This window comes from Tubulanus polymorphus, chromosome 4 (genome assembly GCF_964204645.1).
Source record: "Tubulanus polymorphus chromosome 4, tnTubPoly1.2, whole genome shotgun sequence".
NCBI classification, from domain to species: Eukaryota; Metazoa; Nemertea; class Palaeonemertea; order Tubulaniformes; family Tubulanidae; genus Tubulanus; species Tubulanus polymorphus.
In genome coordinates this window covers 9,492,166-9,510,994 of record NC_134028.1, presented here as the reverse complement: position 1 = coordinate 9,510,994, position 18,829 = coordinate 9,492,166, and the positions used below count along the sequence as shown (strand labels likewise).

The following is an 18,829-nucleotide window of genomic DNA, read 5'->3' as shown; positions in this document are numbered from 1 at the left end:
TTTTCTTGTCCCGAGTGACCATTGTCGGAGCGTGTCCACATCGCGAAGCCGGCTCGTTACCACACTCGTGTCAACTATACTAAAAAAAATACCTCAGGCGAAATAGATATCAACACGACAAGCCCCGGGGTTGAGTTACCGTTGGTGTATTAATTATTCCGGCTATGTTTTCATGGCAATTTTCGTATCGAGTTTATGATTAACGACCAAACATTTCATTCTCGTTAACATAGTAATTAGTTCCTCGTAAAGCTAGTTAAATATAGTCGGTATGAAGAGTTCTATTGGTAAGATCTTTTGTTGTTGTGCTGATTAATGTTTTCCATCTGCCGGTACTTAAAACACTAAACACTTATTAGACTGACTGTGAGAAGCGACATCCTGCGCACCCAGGATACCGTTTTAGTACATTACTACTTACCTTAGTACTGATGTGGTCATTTGAAGCCTGGAGCACATGTATTTTGAAGTGCATTGCTGATTGACTTTGATACAGGGTTCCGTGCATCTTTCAGCTTTCTCATTGAAAGAAATATCGAATAAGATGTAAACAAATTACTTCGTCTGAAGCGCTTGAAGTGCTTAGAGATATGCACAACGGATGAAGATGATATTCGTAATGCTTTTACTGTTTTAATGTTGAAATTGTTTCTATTCAGAAGTTGACTGGTATTAAGGTCAGGTTTAGGATTAACCAATATTGTCAACAAGTAAAATCCACAAGTAAAAAGCCACGGTTGACAGTGACAAGTTTATTTTTATCATCAGAGAAACCGAAATGAAACTGTTAGCAAAATTAAACTTGTCAATATCAAACTTGTAGGTTTTAACTTGTTATTCAGAAGTCGTTTATTCCTTGATTAGGTTAAGACTACTCAAAGATGGTGATTTGTTACATGCTGGTGAATCGACCTTAACCGGTATCAACTGCGCAATGGTCATTGGTCGTAATTGTGATACTTCTATGTACTAGAAGAAGGTCAAATGATTCCATAGTAATGAAATTATACCATTTTCGGTGAAATTAGTATTTTTCTCAAAGTGCAAATGCCATTTATAAATCACCAGATAGATCGCATTCTTCGCAATATACTTCCGAGGAAGTAGAAAGTCTTTTAGACGGTTTATGGCGGGAGCAGTGATAACTGCGGATGTTTTATGACGACTGCTATCTGAGGACACAGAACCATTTAGATTAGTTCAGACAATGAATGGATTAACTCGGCATTATGCGCAATAACTGATTCGGTAAATTTGTATTATCAGTGAGGTGAAAATCCGGAGGTTTCTGGCTCAACCATTTCACTCCATTTACGGCCGACAATGCGCTCGAATCCACGTGAAAATCGCGCATTTCAGCGCGTTCTCCGTAAGCGAAAAATGTAATCGGAAGGCATCGTGGCGTAAGGACAATTTCTCGGCGAGTGGGCTCGAAAAACTCAAATGAGTTGGAATTGATCTCGCCAAACAAAAGGCCCGAAGAATTACCGGAGAAAATATGCGCACTGAAACCGCTGATATAAAACCCGTCATTTCTATAGCTTTATTATCGAACGAATTTGAAATTTATCGCATACGTTCGTTTCTGCAGACATAAATCGCCGCGGACTGCCATAACGAGCAAATACAGCTTTGAAGTGAATTTATGCATTTTGGCGCGTCTATGAAGGCGTATAGCTGGGCTGTATGACGGTTGATTAAGACGATTTATGTACGTAAACCGTCCTCCGATGTAATTAGCGTATCGTAGAAACCCCGCGACCTTTCAATATACTGAACGGCGTATGTAGATAAGTATATGAATTGGTTGAAGGTTTTTTGGAGGACACATCGTGGTTATTGGCGGGATGTGACAATTATTTGGGTCTAAATAACCTTGGGAAAGCTTTGTTTTTTTGGTTTAAAATGTGAATGATTACAAGCAGGCATTAGATTTAGTAAAACGAAATCAAAACCAAATGAAATGAAAACATCAGAGTAGATTAAACTTTTATTCGCCGCCATATTGCTACCTATGTCTCCCCCTGATAGGACATTCATGAAATTGGTGTTTTCGTATCACTACGCTGTATTATTGACATGTCACGCTGATATATCCCCACATCACCCCCCACCCCACCGCGTATCCTGCTAGTTATCACATACGGATTACTTGTCCGGATACATTCTTCTTTATTCACCAGTTATTCGGCAATGTAATGCGTGTATACGGTTTTTTTTTCTCATTTTGCTGGAATGAAAAACACTCTATAATACGCCGCCTCCTCAATGTTGCCAGTTAAATCACATATATAGATATCCTACATATTTCTGATATATTTCGAAGTCGGTTGGCTTCTTATTGATATAATTCATATAGATTATTCTTTTTATAGAGCGATGAAATTTGTACACGAGGTGTAACGGGTAATTTGAGGACGTTTATATAGAAACCGCAACTAGTGTTGTCACGAATAATGACAACGACAAGCGACTTGAAGAGAGGAAAAAGGGAGAGACGTGGATATGTTCCTCGACTAAAACCAGTCAACGACACTCAACGTCAATCATTATGAATTGCTTGTGCCAGTTTTGTGTGTCGTTATAAAGCACTCAAACATCAAATAGTTAATCGTTCGACACACAATCATCCCGTATGAGATTAAGTGTTGACTTAACGATAAATCAAAGCGTTTTACAAACTTAGTTCTATATACATTCGCAATAATAATGCTAATATACCGACCATGTTAGTCATTTGGCTGGTTTCTATACGTTTTACAATCGCCGTCCCCGGGAAACAAAGGCCATTTTCTAGCCCCGGGAACAGGGGGTACACTTTATTGACCTTTGGCAACAAGGGTTAGTATACCATATGATATGTATAAATACAAATGACCGATACAAATGACATACGGGCGCTCTTTTCAATCATTAAACAAAACATCAGTTGTCAGATATTGGTCACCCTCGCCAATGTCCTTTGAAGCCTGGATAGTGAAATGTACCACTGGCTCTGGAAAACCGTTCATCAGCTCGCGGTATATCGACTCTGGGTATTCCTTTGGATAACATTAAACCGGTCGAATTGATTGCACGGTTTAAGTCTTATCAACATACCTTTACCCCTTGCCGTCTTTCCGATATATGTAGTGGATTATCTAAGATTTAGCCGACTTTCCAAACTAAAACTACTAGCATTGGCAAAGGGGTGGTCCTAAAAACCTCGCTTGCTATCTTAAAGCCACACAGATTCCATACAAATCCCCGTGGAACGACTGGAATTTAGAAGACTGCAACGCGAACGTTCTTTTTTCATTTTTCGGCCGAATTCAATTTGTGCACGACGTTTTATTATTAAATCATTTTAACTTGGACGTGAGTGTCACACGCAATAACATTCATAATGGTTTACTGGCTTATAGAAATGGTGTACATAAAAATTGATCCGAAATCGATTATTGGACTCTTCAAATCCAGCGCACGTTGGTGTCCGAATTTTGTACGCTATACTCAATATCAGCAGATGTGGCTTGTCAACGCACGTTGCTGAAGGCCATGTACACACACAGGTTCTATAGATATAAAGATAGGCAAATTTCGTAATTTTATGAAAAAATAGGATGGCTTTAGATTGCCGGGAAGTCCGTTGAATAAGTAGAATTTTATATTTTGATAGATTTTTAAATGATTGTCATCATGGGTCGATTTATATTTGTTTTTCACGACGGAAGCGTCAGCCTCTATAGTTATCCGTTAACGAGGCGGTCACTTTCCTGGCCTGAAGGAGGTATTGTCAGTTTTCTAAATGACGAGCAGCACTTGTGGAAGCGGCTGAGAAATAATTTATGACCCCGGAGACAGCTCTATATAGCTGGTGCTGTCAGTTCGGGCTCGCTGAAATCAGTATACCTCTCTTCCGTCAGTTGAAGGATCCTAGATCTCCGAAGAACATCTGTAGTCGACAAGGCTGAGGAGATGCGAAGTAGATTACACCAGTAAAAAGAGCAATTCGTTCAACATTGAACAAACACCCATCAACCGCAGTCAGTATTTATTCTATCAGACTTACGCTGCTCAGCTCATCAAAGCAACTTGCATCTCGCCTTCATAAATTCAATATACACAAGCAGACCAATTTTCGCCGTCGACGCGAAGACAGCGGCGGCAATTTGCGACGCGGGTCTCGATACAAGGGTATTTAACGGTAACTTCGTTTGTGAAGGTTCAATCAGTCGCTTCCCGTAGGGCTGTGTGTGTTCGCGATAAAAAAACACATACAACTAGAAGACGTTAACGTGTTGCGCGTCGACTCGTCTGCAACAGGCTACACACACACACTCTCTCTCTCTCGCTCTCTCTCAAAAGAAACATTCATCGATGCTGACAGTTTTAACGCTATGTCGTCGTCGATCTGTCGTTATCTTGAGACTCTCACACGATGAGATATCCGACGCCAATTGTATTATAACCGATAACGATATCATTTCTCTAACGTGAATTATCTATCACATTGTTTTTAATGATTTCGCGAAATAATAAAAGTTTATTATTCTTAGTATTCATTTAAGATATCTCAAACTTGTCGTTATCACTTTTATAGCCATGGTTAAATATATTTCATGTAATTAAGGGTCGGAATCGAACCAGGGCTTTCGAACTATTGGCTTCAGGGGGCCAGTTGCACAGTCGTGACTTAGGTCGAAAAGTGGTTTTAAATCTGAAAACTGGTCTTAAGTTAAATTGGCTATAGAACTAAGTTGGTCTTAGACTGGGAAGACTAAAGGCCCCGGACACGAGCCGAAAACTGCGCTGCGCCATTTGCGTAAGCAGTTTTCGGCTAGTGTGCGGGGGCCTTAAGCCATGACTACGCAACGGGCCTTAGGGCTTGAAATTCGCCAGTTGCTACGCAGTTTTTGGTTGCGTACGCTCTAGCGCAACTCAAGTCATCGCCAACATAAACATATCGAATACGTCGACGTTCAATGGATTAATCTTTGATATATAAAGTAATCGTAATTGGAATCGTAATAACATCTGTCTACTTGCTAGATAATTTCAACATGTGATACCGCGCCGCAGTAGTAATAACTCTGAGACACCTGCAATTCGTACGCGAGTCACATCTGCCACATATAGTGACCCATATCATAAAACACGGGTCACCGAACAGTGCCATCGCTGATTCGTGGCCATAACGAGATGATTGCCGAAAGGAATAGTAAAACTTCCATCGCACAGCACGACAAGGTTCGTTTAGTACGTACGTACGTACGTACGCATAACGCTGTTCCATCATTTTTAGAAGTGGGTAATTATAGCTATCCCGACGCAGACCAAAAAAACCACCAGCATATGAAACCACTGGGGGAGGAGGATGTAGTACCTTGAAATGTGCATGTATGGTCGCCTTGAACTAGTTCTTTCGTTCTCTTAGGCATGAAGAACAATGAGCGGTGCTCTTTTTCGAGCCCCGAATGCCCTCTGGTGACACCAATTGATAACTGTGTGGAGGTCACGATGATGGCTGGCTATATGGGTCCAAAAACGCTCAGAATGCATGGCAATGACTAATTTTCATAATCGTCTTGCCGTACAGCTGAATGGCTTGCAACAGCAGTCCGGTCCCCTTTGAAAACCCTGGATCGCACAGGCACTGCTATCTCCCTGTATTTACTAACCTGTCAGTTTCCTAGGCGATTTACTTTTTTCGTGACGTCATTGTTTCATGCGCATTCGTAATATATATCGTCTAGTGACAATGATTGATGACGTAATGACAACTGCGGTCGTCTGTAGATCAGTGCGCTGTAAACACAATAATGGCGGCTTTATGAGCGTCGCAAATTTATCGTCGCCGGATAATTTAGTTTAGATTATTTTCTTACGTTACCGTAACGTGGAGCACTGACGTGGAGTAGTAATGCGGCTAGGGCGACAGATACATGATTTCAATCTAACCGTCGCTCAATTCATTTATCTTTATTGCATCGTTGCACCCCGTCCACCGGCTATCCCACCAGGTGGCGTATACTATAAAAGGAACAACCCAGATTTATCTTAAGGGTTTATAGCGTGATTTGTGATTATCTATTGCAGAACTTTAGACGTAATCAAATATGTTGAGAAATGTCATTGCCACCTATTAGATCCTCGCTTGCCACCGGCGGAATCCTCATTTGCCACAGCCGGTTGTGGATCCCTCACTGCCCTCATTTGTGCTTAGCCTTACTACATAGTATGGGACACTCCTACTCGTGTACGGTCACAGCGTGTCGCAGACAACCGCGAAAATTCTTTTTGATTGAATAAAAGCATTTCCTGGATTCTGACGAAACATCATGCAGTCCTTGTTCATAATTTTGATAACAACAGCAATAAAAGCCACGGGAAACTTCAACAATTCTGGTAGACGGTGAAACCAATTTGCCCTGAGTGCCGGGTAAATTATTTAAAAGCGGATTTCATATAACCCGGGACGTTTTAGGCCCATAAAACAGCCATTTGTTCATATACGCTCCGTCACATGACATTAATGATGATAATATGAGAGCCAGGGATAATAATAGGATTGGATATAGATTATGACCAGGTGATAAATCTAGTGTATCATGAGAAATGAGATTGATTATCTGATATCTCAATCAGCGATATAGCTGTGTGTAACCCCCGCTTAAAAATTTGACTCCGACATTAAGATGAACATCGGTGATTTATGCTGCTGTCTCTGTGCGTTTTTATTGCCGAGATCAATTCAGTCCATTTACTCCCGGTGTATACGTGGTTTATGTATTGGACTGTGGATTCTGGATGGATGTGCGTTTTCGTGTCAAAAGTCCAACTGTGGAAATGGTAATTCGAAGCTACCGGGCTTAAGTTCTCAATGGCCGCGCAGTCGCACCAATCATCGACCGATTTCCCGGCTAATCATTGAGAAAAAAAACTATTACGTATATCATCGTCTTTCGGGCTTATCTCTTTTTTTAACCGAACCGTTGAGATATTTGTGTTTACGTCATCAGTGAAACGTGGCTTTCACGAACGCCCTAACCCGAGGCTAGATACGCATCGTTTTTAGAGAACTTGGATATCTTTATTTTTTCTGAAACTGTTTATGTTTTGACTGTAGGCATCTCGGGATTACAGCTTATATAGTAGTTTCTTTATTCACGAATAGCTTAATCAGATTCATGGTAAAGGCCAGCCCCATCACGACGCTTTATGGATATAAGATGTCGTCTTATCATTACAATGGGATGCGCAACCTGTAAACCCGTTTGCTGGAAGTGAATTTGAGTAAAAAATCCAATTGCAATTGTAACGATTGTGTTTGTTTCTATGGATACAACGTATTGTATACCTTTGACAATCCGCGGTGGATGGATGGTTCATGACAGATGGTGAGCAGTCTCCCAGCCTCGGGCTAATTAACGTTACTCAAATTGAATCAAAGAGAAATTTAAATTTGAAAATGAAGTATTAGATACGACGACCGAACAGATTGGGAAATGCGCAAACCGCAATTAGTATTTATACGCGGTGTTTTATCTTCTGCAGTGGCTAGAATTATTGTGCTAATGTGGTTTTAGCTCAGAGATAGTGGACCTCAAGTTCAAAATGGACCACGTGTTAAGTGCACCAATTTTTAGATTCGTATTTTCATGGGTGGTGATGCATGTGCACATCTTCATTATCTATGGTATATATACATTCTAAAATGACTCTATAGATGTTCTGACCTTCACTTCACCATGATAATTTCAACCGAAATGCTTGAGGATATGAACAGCCGATTCGACGACAAAAGTTATTTCTAACCACACTGTCGCGGCACAATCCCCATTCGTAAAGTGGCCTGTTGACACGAATGTTGATTTTTGTTCCGAACGCTTGTCTTCGAGGTGTAAAGGAAATGAATTTGCATATACGACAAACGCGCTTCCAAACACAAAATAACAAACGGCAAAGCCTGAGAAATCTTGTTAAAACGAATCCATTATTAGACTTGTACACTTATACGATCATTCAAGCGAGGATTTTGTGTTCGTTTCTCGGCAAGTCTAGTGCCTCTATTCACTAAAGCCGCTATAGTCATCGTTATTTAGTAGGTTCGTATAAAACCTTTAAAACACGTTTTGAATAGACCTACAGTTACTCTATATATGAATGTGTTATAGACGACAAAATGACATTTTGTGTCTAATCGTTTATGCTATTAACCATTCAAATCAATTGTAGGCGACCCCGTAGATTTAACGAATGGCAGTTGCCTGAATTGCAAACGATAACAACTGGCGCCCTCTGTCGGATGCCTTTGATTGTTGTAGCAAATGGGGTTCACGCGGCTTTCGAGGATTCCACGTATGGCGGGCGGGAATCCACCAGGTTCGCTAGTAGTTAATCGGTCTTCCGCGAACGATTTCTTCTACATTTCAAAAAATGAATCATTAATGGAAACTATACCGATATATGAGTAGAAAAATGAATTCATTGTATATTTTGGTGGGTGCTCTGATGATATATCGATTCAGCTCAAAGTTCATTGAAAATGAACGAATTTTGACAATGTATGACCGAGTGTTCGTCACGCCATCTGGTGAGATAGCTGGTGTTGTGGGTTCCCCAATAGGGTTATACATGTTAAGAAGCCCAACTCCAGATTCTTTAAGCAAGGGTTTATCGCCTCGTACAAACTCAGCAATATTATCTAGACTACATCATTCTACATCAGAAAGATCAGTTTTAATTCCTCGAGTATAATTTTTCTTCGGCTCTTACATATAATTTTTCTTCGATTTCTTACATATATGTAACGGCATCAAACTATGGTAGCTGTATATGAACCGTGTTATTTATAACTGAGAAGGTGACAGCGTCGGGCTTGTTCCCGGTGTTATAAATCAGCCCGTATCCATCTATATGTAAATTGAATGAAGAAATCAACAAGCCATTCCTTCACTCTCCGCGCGCTCTCTCTCTCTCAGTCTTGTTGTTCTCGATCTGAAATTGTTCTCAAGTTAACGCGGCGACGTCGATTTATTGCGTTCGGTCTCGAGGTTAATTAACGTTTCAGTAAAAGAACCGACTCGTGTGCGCGATACGATACACGATCACCGCCGCCGTACACAACATTATGCAACAGACGCGGTTTAGAACTTATATTTGAAGTAACGAGGAAACTAACTTTCGACGCCTTGAAGAAAAATGACGCGTTAAAATCGCCTAACATTATCGGCAATAAATAGTAAAGCATAACATTTAAGGATCAATAAAGTTAATTTGAATTTGAATATATCGACAATCGAATTGAATCGACTGGCGACCAGTCTTAGCCCCGATGTTGATGACGTGGGGCACATCCACTAAAATTTCATTATCAAAAAGGCACGAGAATTTTTGAATAGAAAATGACATAGTCATGTAGAATTAGTCGAAATATACTTGATAACCAAACGGTCACCAAAATTCACAAATGTTATTTTACTTAGAAACGCAAATAATGATGACGTAGTGCACATCGACTTATACAGTACCGCTTGAATACGTAACGCATAGTAATTATCAATGTATTATAAAAACATTATTGTGACCCGTTTCTACGAAGTCAAAAAAGCTACGATGCTTGCTGATCATCGCAGCCATTACGTTGCTCATCTTTCTGAAGGTATATTTACCAAGCCCCTGTAGACCGGTCGATTGCCGTTGGTCACTGACGTACGTAAATGATATTCCTCTCCGTAATCCTCTAATCGATTTCTAACGAGTCTAGCGGTTGTCTACTCTTGTTACGAACACTCTGTTGCATCCGAAAGTGAATTTAGATAATTAAAGTAGATTTTCCGAGTAACGAGTTTCATTAATGAATTGATGATTTTGATGCCACGCTGTTTGAGGATATGTACGAGTCCCGCGTGGGTAGCGGGTTCCCAATCCCTTGGACGTATATATATATCCTAGTTTACACGTCCATGGTTGAACTCAAATTAAGTTCAAGACGACCACTATTTACTTTCATCTTTATTATTTTCAATTTATTTCACAGAAAAACGTAACATTATTACAACTTAAACAATCCGAAAAAAGAGAAAGAAAAATATATATAAATTTACAAAATTGTAGAGTGCTTTTCAATTGTGGGCCTTGCAAAGCCTTGTAGGCCGCTAGCGCAGGCACCCAATGAAAGAGAGAGAAGGCAGGAGAGAAAGATGAGAAACAGATGAGCTCGTACTAGAGAAATTACAAGAAAATTAGATTGTAATTGGGGGAAATACATGTATAACGATAATAATGAATAATGAACGTTAAGTTGATGTATTAGCAAATTTGGAGCAATCGTAACGGGTTGGGTTGTCGCAGATTATGTTTGTATTGTGTTTGGAGGTGAGATATACTATTCTCTTGCTACTGTGCTGCGTCTTTCGAAAAAATCCGCCTTTCTTCTTTCGTATTTAACGCTCGGGAAGTACAAAAGAAATAGGTTGTCGACATTTTGTCGCTATATCAACCCTAATGACGACGCCGCGCATATAATTATATAGGTGAGTGTTGTTGGAGATAGCTAGTTAATACCCAGCAGTGTCATCATCAGTCAGGATCTTAATGTCACAACACACCGCGCATATAGAATTATCAATAATCTACGCCACATATAAACAAATCTATATTTTCTGCGCAGTTCTATAATGGATAAGCGATGTCTCTTGACTGTTACATCCACCGCTCAGAGATGAGTTTCATCCATCTTCAGCGCGTACTGCCTCGTAGTCCGTATAAACCTTTACTACGAGGCATCCAGTTCTATTTCAGTCGATATTCTAAGCCCGAGCCAATTCAGAGTGTATTTCGCCCGCCTGGTCAAACTCGGGCTCTTATCGTTCAGACTAGAATAATCATGGCTTTTTTTTTCATTGAATCTGTCATAATACTTGTTCTTAGATATGATAACCGCGGATGCGCATGGACAAGTTTATACACGTCCATGCTTATAATGATGGTGCCAACCCAACTATTGATGTTTTATGGACAGCGATACAACCTGGTCCCTGGAACAGGCTGACACGGGGCAATACAAACTAGAGTTAACGTCCATGTTCCGATAATCCAGTGGACCAGATGACCGGTACTGTCCGTCGACTGTTTTATGGCCCTCAGTCCATGTCCCTGTCACATTTCCTTGCACGCGTCAGAACACAAGTGCCGCTAACGCATCTGCCGCTTTGCGTGAGGACTACACGATTAAATTGCTCAAATTTGTTCCAAAATAACAATTATCGCAGTCTCCACATTAATATCATTCAAATCCTGTATTCATGTAATACAAACGACCACGTGTACATAACAAATGCCAAACATATGCCTTTTATAGTTCAGTTCTGTTGTCAATTAGGGATAACCTGTAATTCTAGACGGTAAATATTTGACCAATGGATTTCTAATCTCCTTAATCTGATCATCTTATCCTCGTTAGACGTTTGAACGTTTTGTGTATAGACTTTAGCGTATTCAAATTGCATTGGCAAATGATCGCCATTGATGAATTCATATATCACAACTCCAAATGGAAAGGTGTTGGTTCTGAGCATTGTGCCGCCGAATGAGCATTGTATCGCCGAGAACCGCCGAGGGCTAAGTATCATACGCCGAAATAGGTTCATTTCAGCTTTAAAATGGTTGTCGAAATGACATTTTCTCAAGTACCCCACTCGAGATCCAGGCCATCACTTGAATACTATAGTTTGGACCCCCATACGATACCGAACCACCTGCCGATGCGGGCTATTTTTCACAAACTTGTCCTTTGAGAAATCTGGGTTTAGTTGTCTTCGTTTTCGCTGTCGGCATCCATCTTTCTAAGGATATTGTAGTAGCTATTGAAAATTCGTAAACCGCCAGAGGCTATAGCCGAGTTACAAATCGAGTTACTGAAATCACATGGTAAGCGTTGATCGCAATGCCATCAGTCTGAATAGCTTGACAGAATCGTAAGAACAGCGGATCTACTGCAAATATACCTACAATGCAGAGGTCGATCCAGGATTGGACATGGGAGATTCCAAGATAGATTTGTTTCCTAAATGCTGAATTCTAAAAAAAATAGAAGCCTCTAGATACATTTTCCTCCATTTGATCAGCAAAATTTAACATTTAGTGACGTATGAGGGAACAGCAGTGTTAGAAGAAAATGACATTTTTTCAGGGTGGATTCCAGACACCTCGAATCCCCCTGGATCCGCCCCTGCAATGCATAACAAACCAGCGGAATGCGAACAACGTATTGGAAGTTAAAGTATCGTTACTTAAGCCGTATGCACATCAACCAACCCCTTGCGTGTGTAAATGTGTCCATTTGAGCGATTGTTTATTCCACTCAGACGCAGAACCACGATTAAAAATATCAACAGACCGCCGCGGCTAATTGTCGCCGTGTCCGTTTCTGTAATAGTTTCATGGGTACGGCAAATATCGGAACCAATGCGAGACATATTAACAACCTCCACGACGCATCGTGACCAATGTTTGCCACGGTTTGACGTCACACATCTAAAACTGCAATCAGGGATAGTGCTACGGATGATTCGTGCCTGCGGTAGCAATTACTTAATACAAAACGTAGATCATATGTCTAACTATCATACTCTATTGTATGGTGACTGATGAGGTTGTTTTAGCGAAAGTGCCATCTCTCGCTCGGCGGATGCGATCGAGGGAATTTCAACACATTTTTTAATGTTAACTATGAATACGAGGGTATGATAAGGAGGAACCCTTTTTCCAAGCGAATATATTTCGACGCGCATTAACCGGTGATATCTCAGACAGAAAGAGCTACCGTTTTCCCAAGACGACGAACAACCGACTTTTTCTGTCTGCATCATATCAATAAGATTTAGTTGGTGCGTCGACTTTTCCTCCGCAATTCCCGATTTCTCATTTCGACAGTTCGCGGAATCAACAGCTAACATTCCAGCAGCGCGGCGTGCCTTGCAAATCAACAGTTATCTCATATTCTCGTCGCCCGAGGCGGATTAGCAAGCTGTTTGTTTTCGATTCGGCCAAGAATCAAAGATGACTAGCAAGATCACGAAACGCAATTGAACCGAAGACCAGTTCGATTACTTTCCTAGTGCGCTTCACTTGAACGAGTCTTTCATCAACGAAATACAATTTTTGCTGTCTTCAGATCTGGTTTGAGATCTGGTTAACTTAGTAATATTGGAACAAGTAACCCAATTAAGCGCTTTCATTCGCTGACGGTATCAGTTAATTTTGTGAATACAAATGTTACTGATTGCCGTCTTTGGTCAGTCCGAACTATCCGCACACTTCGCGGAGAAATTGAGATTAGGTTCTTCCGAATCGTCGGTTTGAACAACTTTCATCCACGCCGTTCAATTATTAATCTCGAATTACAAGTATCATTGACGAATAAGTGTTAAAGCCACTATATACATAATCTAAGAGATTAAAAACGAATTCTATTTATCGAGAATTAAAAGCAAAATACACAACCTTTCCAACTCTCTCATTCTACCATGGATAACGAAGTTCAGGCCAAGCGTTACCGATTTAATGGGCAGTTCGATTTAATTAAAATGCGGACCTTTCTGATGGACCTTCTTGAAACGAAGGTAAATCGTAGCGTTGTGACGGCTAATACGCTCGCAGTTCCTGAAGAGTTCGAAGATGCACTTGTATGCGTGTATACATTTTGTTGTATCCTTTTTTCCCTCTCCCTTTCGTTTATTATGAAATTCAGTTTCATAATCGTATGTAGAATATTGCAACTGCTTGTAATGTTGTACTATCGTTTTGTTTACTTCAGTCGTAATCATTGTATGGTTTTACTGAATAAATTTGAATTGGAATTTAATTTAATGCCATTTCCACATACCTATGCAAAGACATTGTACAAGAGATTTTATTCGATTTCTGAAAAATGGTTTTTCGTGGTTCGTTGTAACCCGCTTAACTCCCAATGTTATCACTATAGTGTATGGAAGTGGCATTTCAGTTTATCGTCGGTAGACATTTGACTTTTATACCCCGATGTATATGAACCTATTGCACAGGCGATCGTAGCTCTATAGACATCACCTATCTCAACAGATGCCAGCTCATTTTCCGCGAATAAAAAAACACGAATTTGTTGACCCGAAACTGCGGGAAACTTTGACTTTAAGTGCTTATTATCGAGATTAAATTCGTGCAAGTGCTGTTGAACAAACTGGTTCTCACAGTGAGGGCTTAAATTCACCGAGGTTTAGATGACGCTTATCTGTTACACCTGACGTCTCTCAGCTGTTCAGTCATCTACAAGTATTATCCTTATCTCACGTGACTTATCACCTGCCCAGCTGTATACTTATCCATGAGATCACAACCGAGGATTATCGGCCTAAACAACGGGTAGTTTGGCGCCACTATATTTTACTTGACTGCTTTTCTCTAGTCGAGATATTCTCTCCAACCGACGTAACAAGAAATCGAACTTGATAGTTAATTGACGCCTTGAGAAATAACGCATATATTGCGTACTATTATCGACAATTGATAATATGTTATGCATTATACATGTATAATGCTAAGGATCTATACAGTTGTTTTAATTTGAATATATCGATAATTGAATTGAATTGACCGGCAACCATTCCAGCCCCGATATATCGATGACGTATAGTGCACACACCCTCTCAAAAATGATAAATAAAATTCATCGAAAATGAAATAAGCGTTATGAAATATATCAGATTTCAAAATAAACGCCAAAATTCATGGTAATCGTTATTTTGAAACGCCAATATTGATGACGTAGTGCACATGGACTCACACAGAACCCCTTGAATAACGCATGCTAGGTATCAATGTATATAAACATTGTTGTAACGGTTTTTACGGCGTCAAAAATCGGATTTGTGTGGGTAAGTTGTATGGTATTTTACCGATGGATGAACATTAGTCTATGTTGAAACAAGAAAATAAGATTTTTGGGATTTTTCGTAAACAGTTCATGCGACCAGAAAGGTCACCGTATATAACCCAGACGAGGCTATGAGCACCGACATACAAATCTCTCGAAGCATAGTAAACATTAAAAAAATTGGTTTCCATTTCAGCAGTGAGATATATAAATGCCATTCTAGCGTGAAATTCGATCGAAGCTCACAGAGATGAAGACAAGCGTGATTCCCTAGCCGATAAAGACTAACCTAGAAAATGCGTTTCGGTTCTTCGGTGATTGGCGGAAAGCGTTAATCCGGTCCGGAATTTCTTCCAGCCGGTTTAAAGTAAACTTTGGCTCGATTCTGTGTGTTCATCGCTCTTCACTGATGGGATTACAAGCGTTTACCCTGTCAGTTAAACCACCCCTCATTCAATAGCTCGACTACAATAATAACCCGTTTAAAAGAGTTCGAATTCACAAACCTCTACACAATAGCTCGAACAATACTTCGAAAATAGTTTGATCCTTTTTTCTTACAAACAACAACGTCATCGAGTCTCCGGCTTTTGCGCGAGCTATTCAGGTGACATAATTTTGTGCCATTTTGTCCGATACACCGCCTCCTACGCGACGAGTATTTCATCGCTCTCTTTCGATTTAGGTCGGATTTCAACGGAAACATTTTAGCCGGCTTATTTGGTTTTGGACATCTGCTGCGATATCTGTCTCGGTCTCTTCGGTTTGATTGCATTCTTATGCTAAGCGGCAACATTCCTTTGCTCTTCGCTCTTCGGCTTCATGCAGCAAATTATTTCCTTGTCCCTTGCCAGTTGACGAGGTATTTTATGGACTAGAGATTTTTCTCGCCGCACCGTTGATATGTTGTGTGTTTGTGTATAGTGCAACCTACATTTACGGCCGTTTGTTTGGACGTCAATACATCGATGTCAATTTTAGTCATATCGTGGAAAACGTTTCGTTCAATCGTTCAGGAAACTGATAAAAATAACATCAGAGAAACTAGCTTGTACGACACAGCATGGGTACAAGGTCCCAATATCGTAACTGTTTGCGCGTGACTAATCCTCCAATGTTCCAGTTGAAAAACCATCAACTATTGATGCTCTTACGTGAGATCGGTGCCGGTTTGCACGATGCAATGGCTTCCGGTTGCCGATCGCGTGTGCGCACGCAGTTACGTCGTGATTTCCTAGACAACACTACACCGCGTCATAGTATTTTTATTTTTCTATAAAGTAGTAGATAGACTGAGACATAGTTCTTTTAATTTTTGTCAACCTCCGGAGGATGGGTGAATCATCGACCTTTTACACGGAAACAATGTCTTAGAATGTTTTTTTCGAAGAGTTTTTCTTCTGCTGCTGATGTTAAACGCGCAATTTGTGCAGCTTTTAGACAACACGAAATACATGACATTTGACAATGATTCTAGATTATAGGCGCTAATACCAATATCACGATTAAGGAGCTATATCGAGAGTGGTCGCCTTTAGTAATGTAATAATGTAATAATGTCCAGTCGTAATGCAGGAATTATGAAACGATTGTCAAAAAGGAAGGTAGTCGAAGTTAGTTAGCATGTTGCCGGATGAATTCAAACTATACAGCTCATAAATCTATGTCAGGAAATGTACATAACGTACTATTCAGTTTCAATGCCGGTCAAAATTGACACTGATCATGTAGATTCGTGACCAAATACGATCACAACCTTGATCTGAGATTAGTCATGCGTTGCAACGATTGCTGGGCGTATCAAAAATTGGAGTAATCATTTAAGTCAAATGATTACTCCAAGATCAAACCAAGATAACTCTATGTATTGAAATTAGTGAATCCACCATTTTGGTAAACGCTGTCTGCTATCATTTGATACCATACATATTTTTTTTTCAAAATTGATTTTACTAAGAATCTACTTATGTTATATACGTTCGTAAATATTGTCTTAATGATTTTTACTTTGTTAAATCTTGCAGACGCCGTATGCCGCCGACGTTACCAGGCCAGATTACTATGGAGAAGACTCCCTGCTATTTCGTCACTAAAGGCGCCCCAAAACGCATCGCCGCCATGTCTAAAGCTGTCAAACTAATCATAGTAGTTCGAGATCCGGTGACGAGGGCAATATCTGACTACACTCAAACCGCCAGTAAGCGACCATCACAAAAACCATTCGAACAAATGGCATTTTTGAACAATTCGACTATAGTCGATGCATCGTGGGGTGCCATAAGGATCGGCATGTACGCTAAACATTTAGAACGCTGGCTAAGACATTTCCCTCTGGAACAAATGCATTTTGTGAGCGGCGAAAGACTCATTTCAGACCCTGCCGGGGTGATGGCCGATGTGCAAGACTTTTTAGGCTTGAAGCGTATCGTAAGTGAAAAACATTTCTACTTCAACGAGACAAAGGGATTCCCTTGCCTGAAGAAAGGCGAAGGCAACGCGACTCCCCATTGTCTCGGGAAAACTAAAGGTCGCCAGCATCCGCACATCGAACCGAAGGCATTACAGAGACTACGTGATTTCTTTAGACCATTTAATCAAAAATTCTATCAGACCGTAAACAAAGATTTTGGATGGCCCTAAATACTAAGGTACTGACACAAATACATTACATCAAGATGAATCTATGTATTTCCGATATTATATACTATTATGCCATTGGTGGTATCGATATTGACTATGTACAATGTGATCCCAACTATTATTGCCTTTATCGTGATTTCAAAAGTATATGGGAATATAACGCGTTTTGTCTTATGAGTTAGATGTCAAAATTAACATTGGACACGTCGTTAATGAGATGCTGTCCGTAAAAGTGTTGCGAGGAGTGTGTCCGGAACTTAGCTGTCTCTGTATGGTTTACAACCGTTATTTACCCAGTAGACACCATCCCTCTAGGCGATAAAATACATGTCGCCATGTCACAATAACTATTGTCAGATGATAGTTTGCGTCTTTGTCGTGATTCGACCGGCACTCTATCATTACCGCGGAACTAGTTGGACTTGATTTATTAAAAATTAATGTTCTTGTGTTTGTCAATTTGTATGCCAACTCCTCGGAACGTTACGGGTTGATCCTTTTAAGAACCGTTTTCGGAAAAATGTCGTTTCGTCAATTTGATGTCTTTCTTTTTGAATCAATCTGGTTCTCGGGGTCGGTTGGTCAGTCTGTCATCAGCCTGCTTATTACAGTGTAATTCCTAGGGTGTGGAAAATCCAGTTGTTTGTTCACTCCGCACCGATATGTAATATCACTAGATTCCGTTCGGCAGTTGCGGATTGGCAACTGAAGATTATAGTTCCGAGTTGGTCGTTAGCAATTCGGAACGGCCGAACTGAATCTTCCAAATTCACAAGTTCTGATGAATCAATTGCAAATGTACATATACCGTCACTATGTTTTTTCTGCATTTCTAGATGTTTAATTTACCTCACATTGAGGTATGATAATTACTATTTATTTGTAAAAAAAGAAAATATGTCGAGGTTAGGCTATGGTAGTATTTGTATAAGGGATATTCTTCCATCTGAAGAATGTGAATTTTGAATCTCTCTCCAGTTAAGACACTACATCTTTGAAGATGCTTCACCTCGCACCATGGCATCTTATAATATTTATGTGAACAAGAAACAAAGAGCATCATGACAGTCGGAGCAGTTGACTCCATGACAGGATGCTTGCCAGTTTATTTGTGTGTAGATTTGTATAGTAATTTGTAATTGGAATTATATTTATGTGCCATATAATGTAAATCGACTGGAAGTGGCAAGTTACTGGTAACATTATTTCATATAATCGTTCTCTTATTTCTGTAATTCGGATTTGCTATAATTTGCAGACTTGTTATTTGCCACCAAATAGAGATCCAATCAA

The 18,829-nt window shown here is 40.1% G+C and overlaps 1 protein-coding gene across 1 annotated transcript in view; it reads left to right on the top strand.

Moving 5' to 3' along the window:
• The window catches only part of LOC141904288 (heparan sulfate glucosamine 3-O-sulfotransferase 6-like), a 28,924-nt gene extending 10,771 nt beyond the window's left edge, over positions 1–18,153 (top strand). Inside the window, exon 2 of the mRNA XM_074792867.1 lies at positions 16,921–18,153. Coding sequence (XP_074648968.1) covers positions 16,921–17,536 — 616 coding nt within the window. The 3' untranslated portion in view covers positions 17,537–18,153. The remainder of the gene's footprint in view (positions 1–16,920) is intronic.
• Positions 18,154–18,829: the final 676 nt, after the last annotated feature.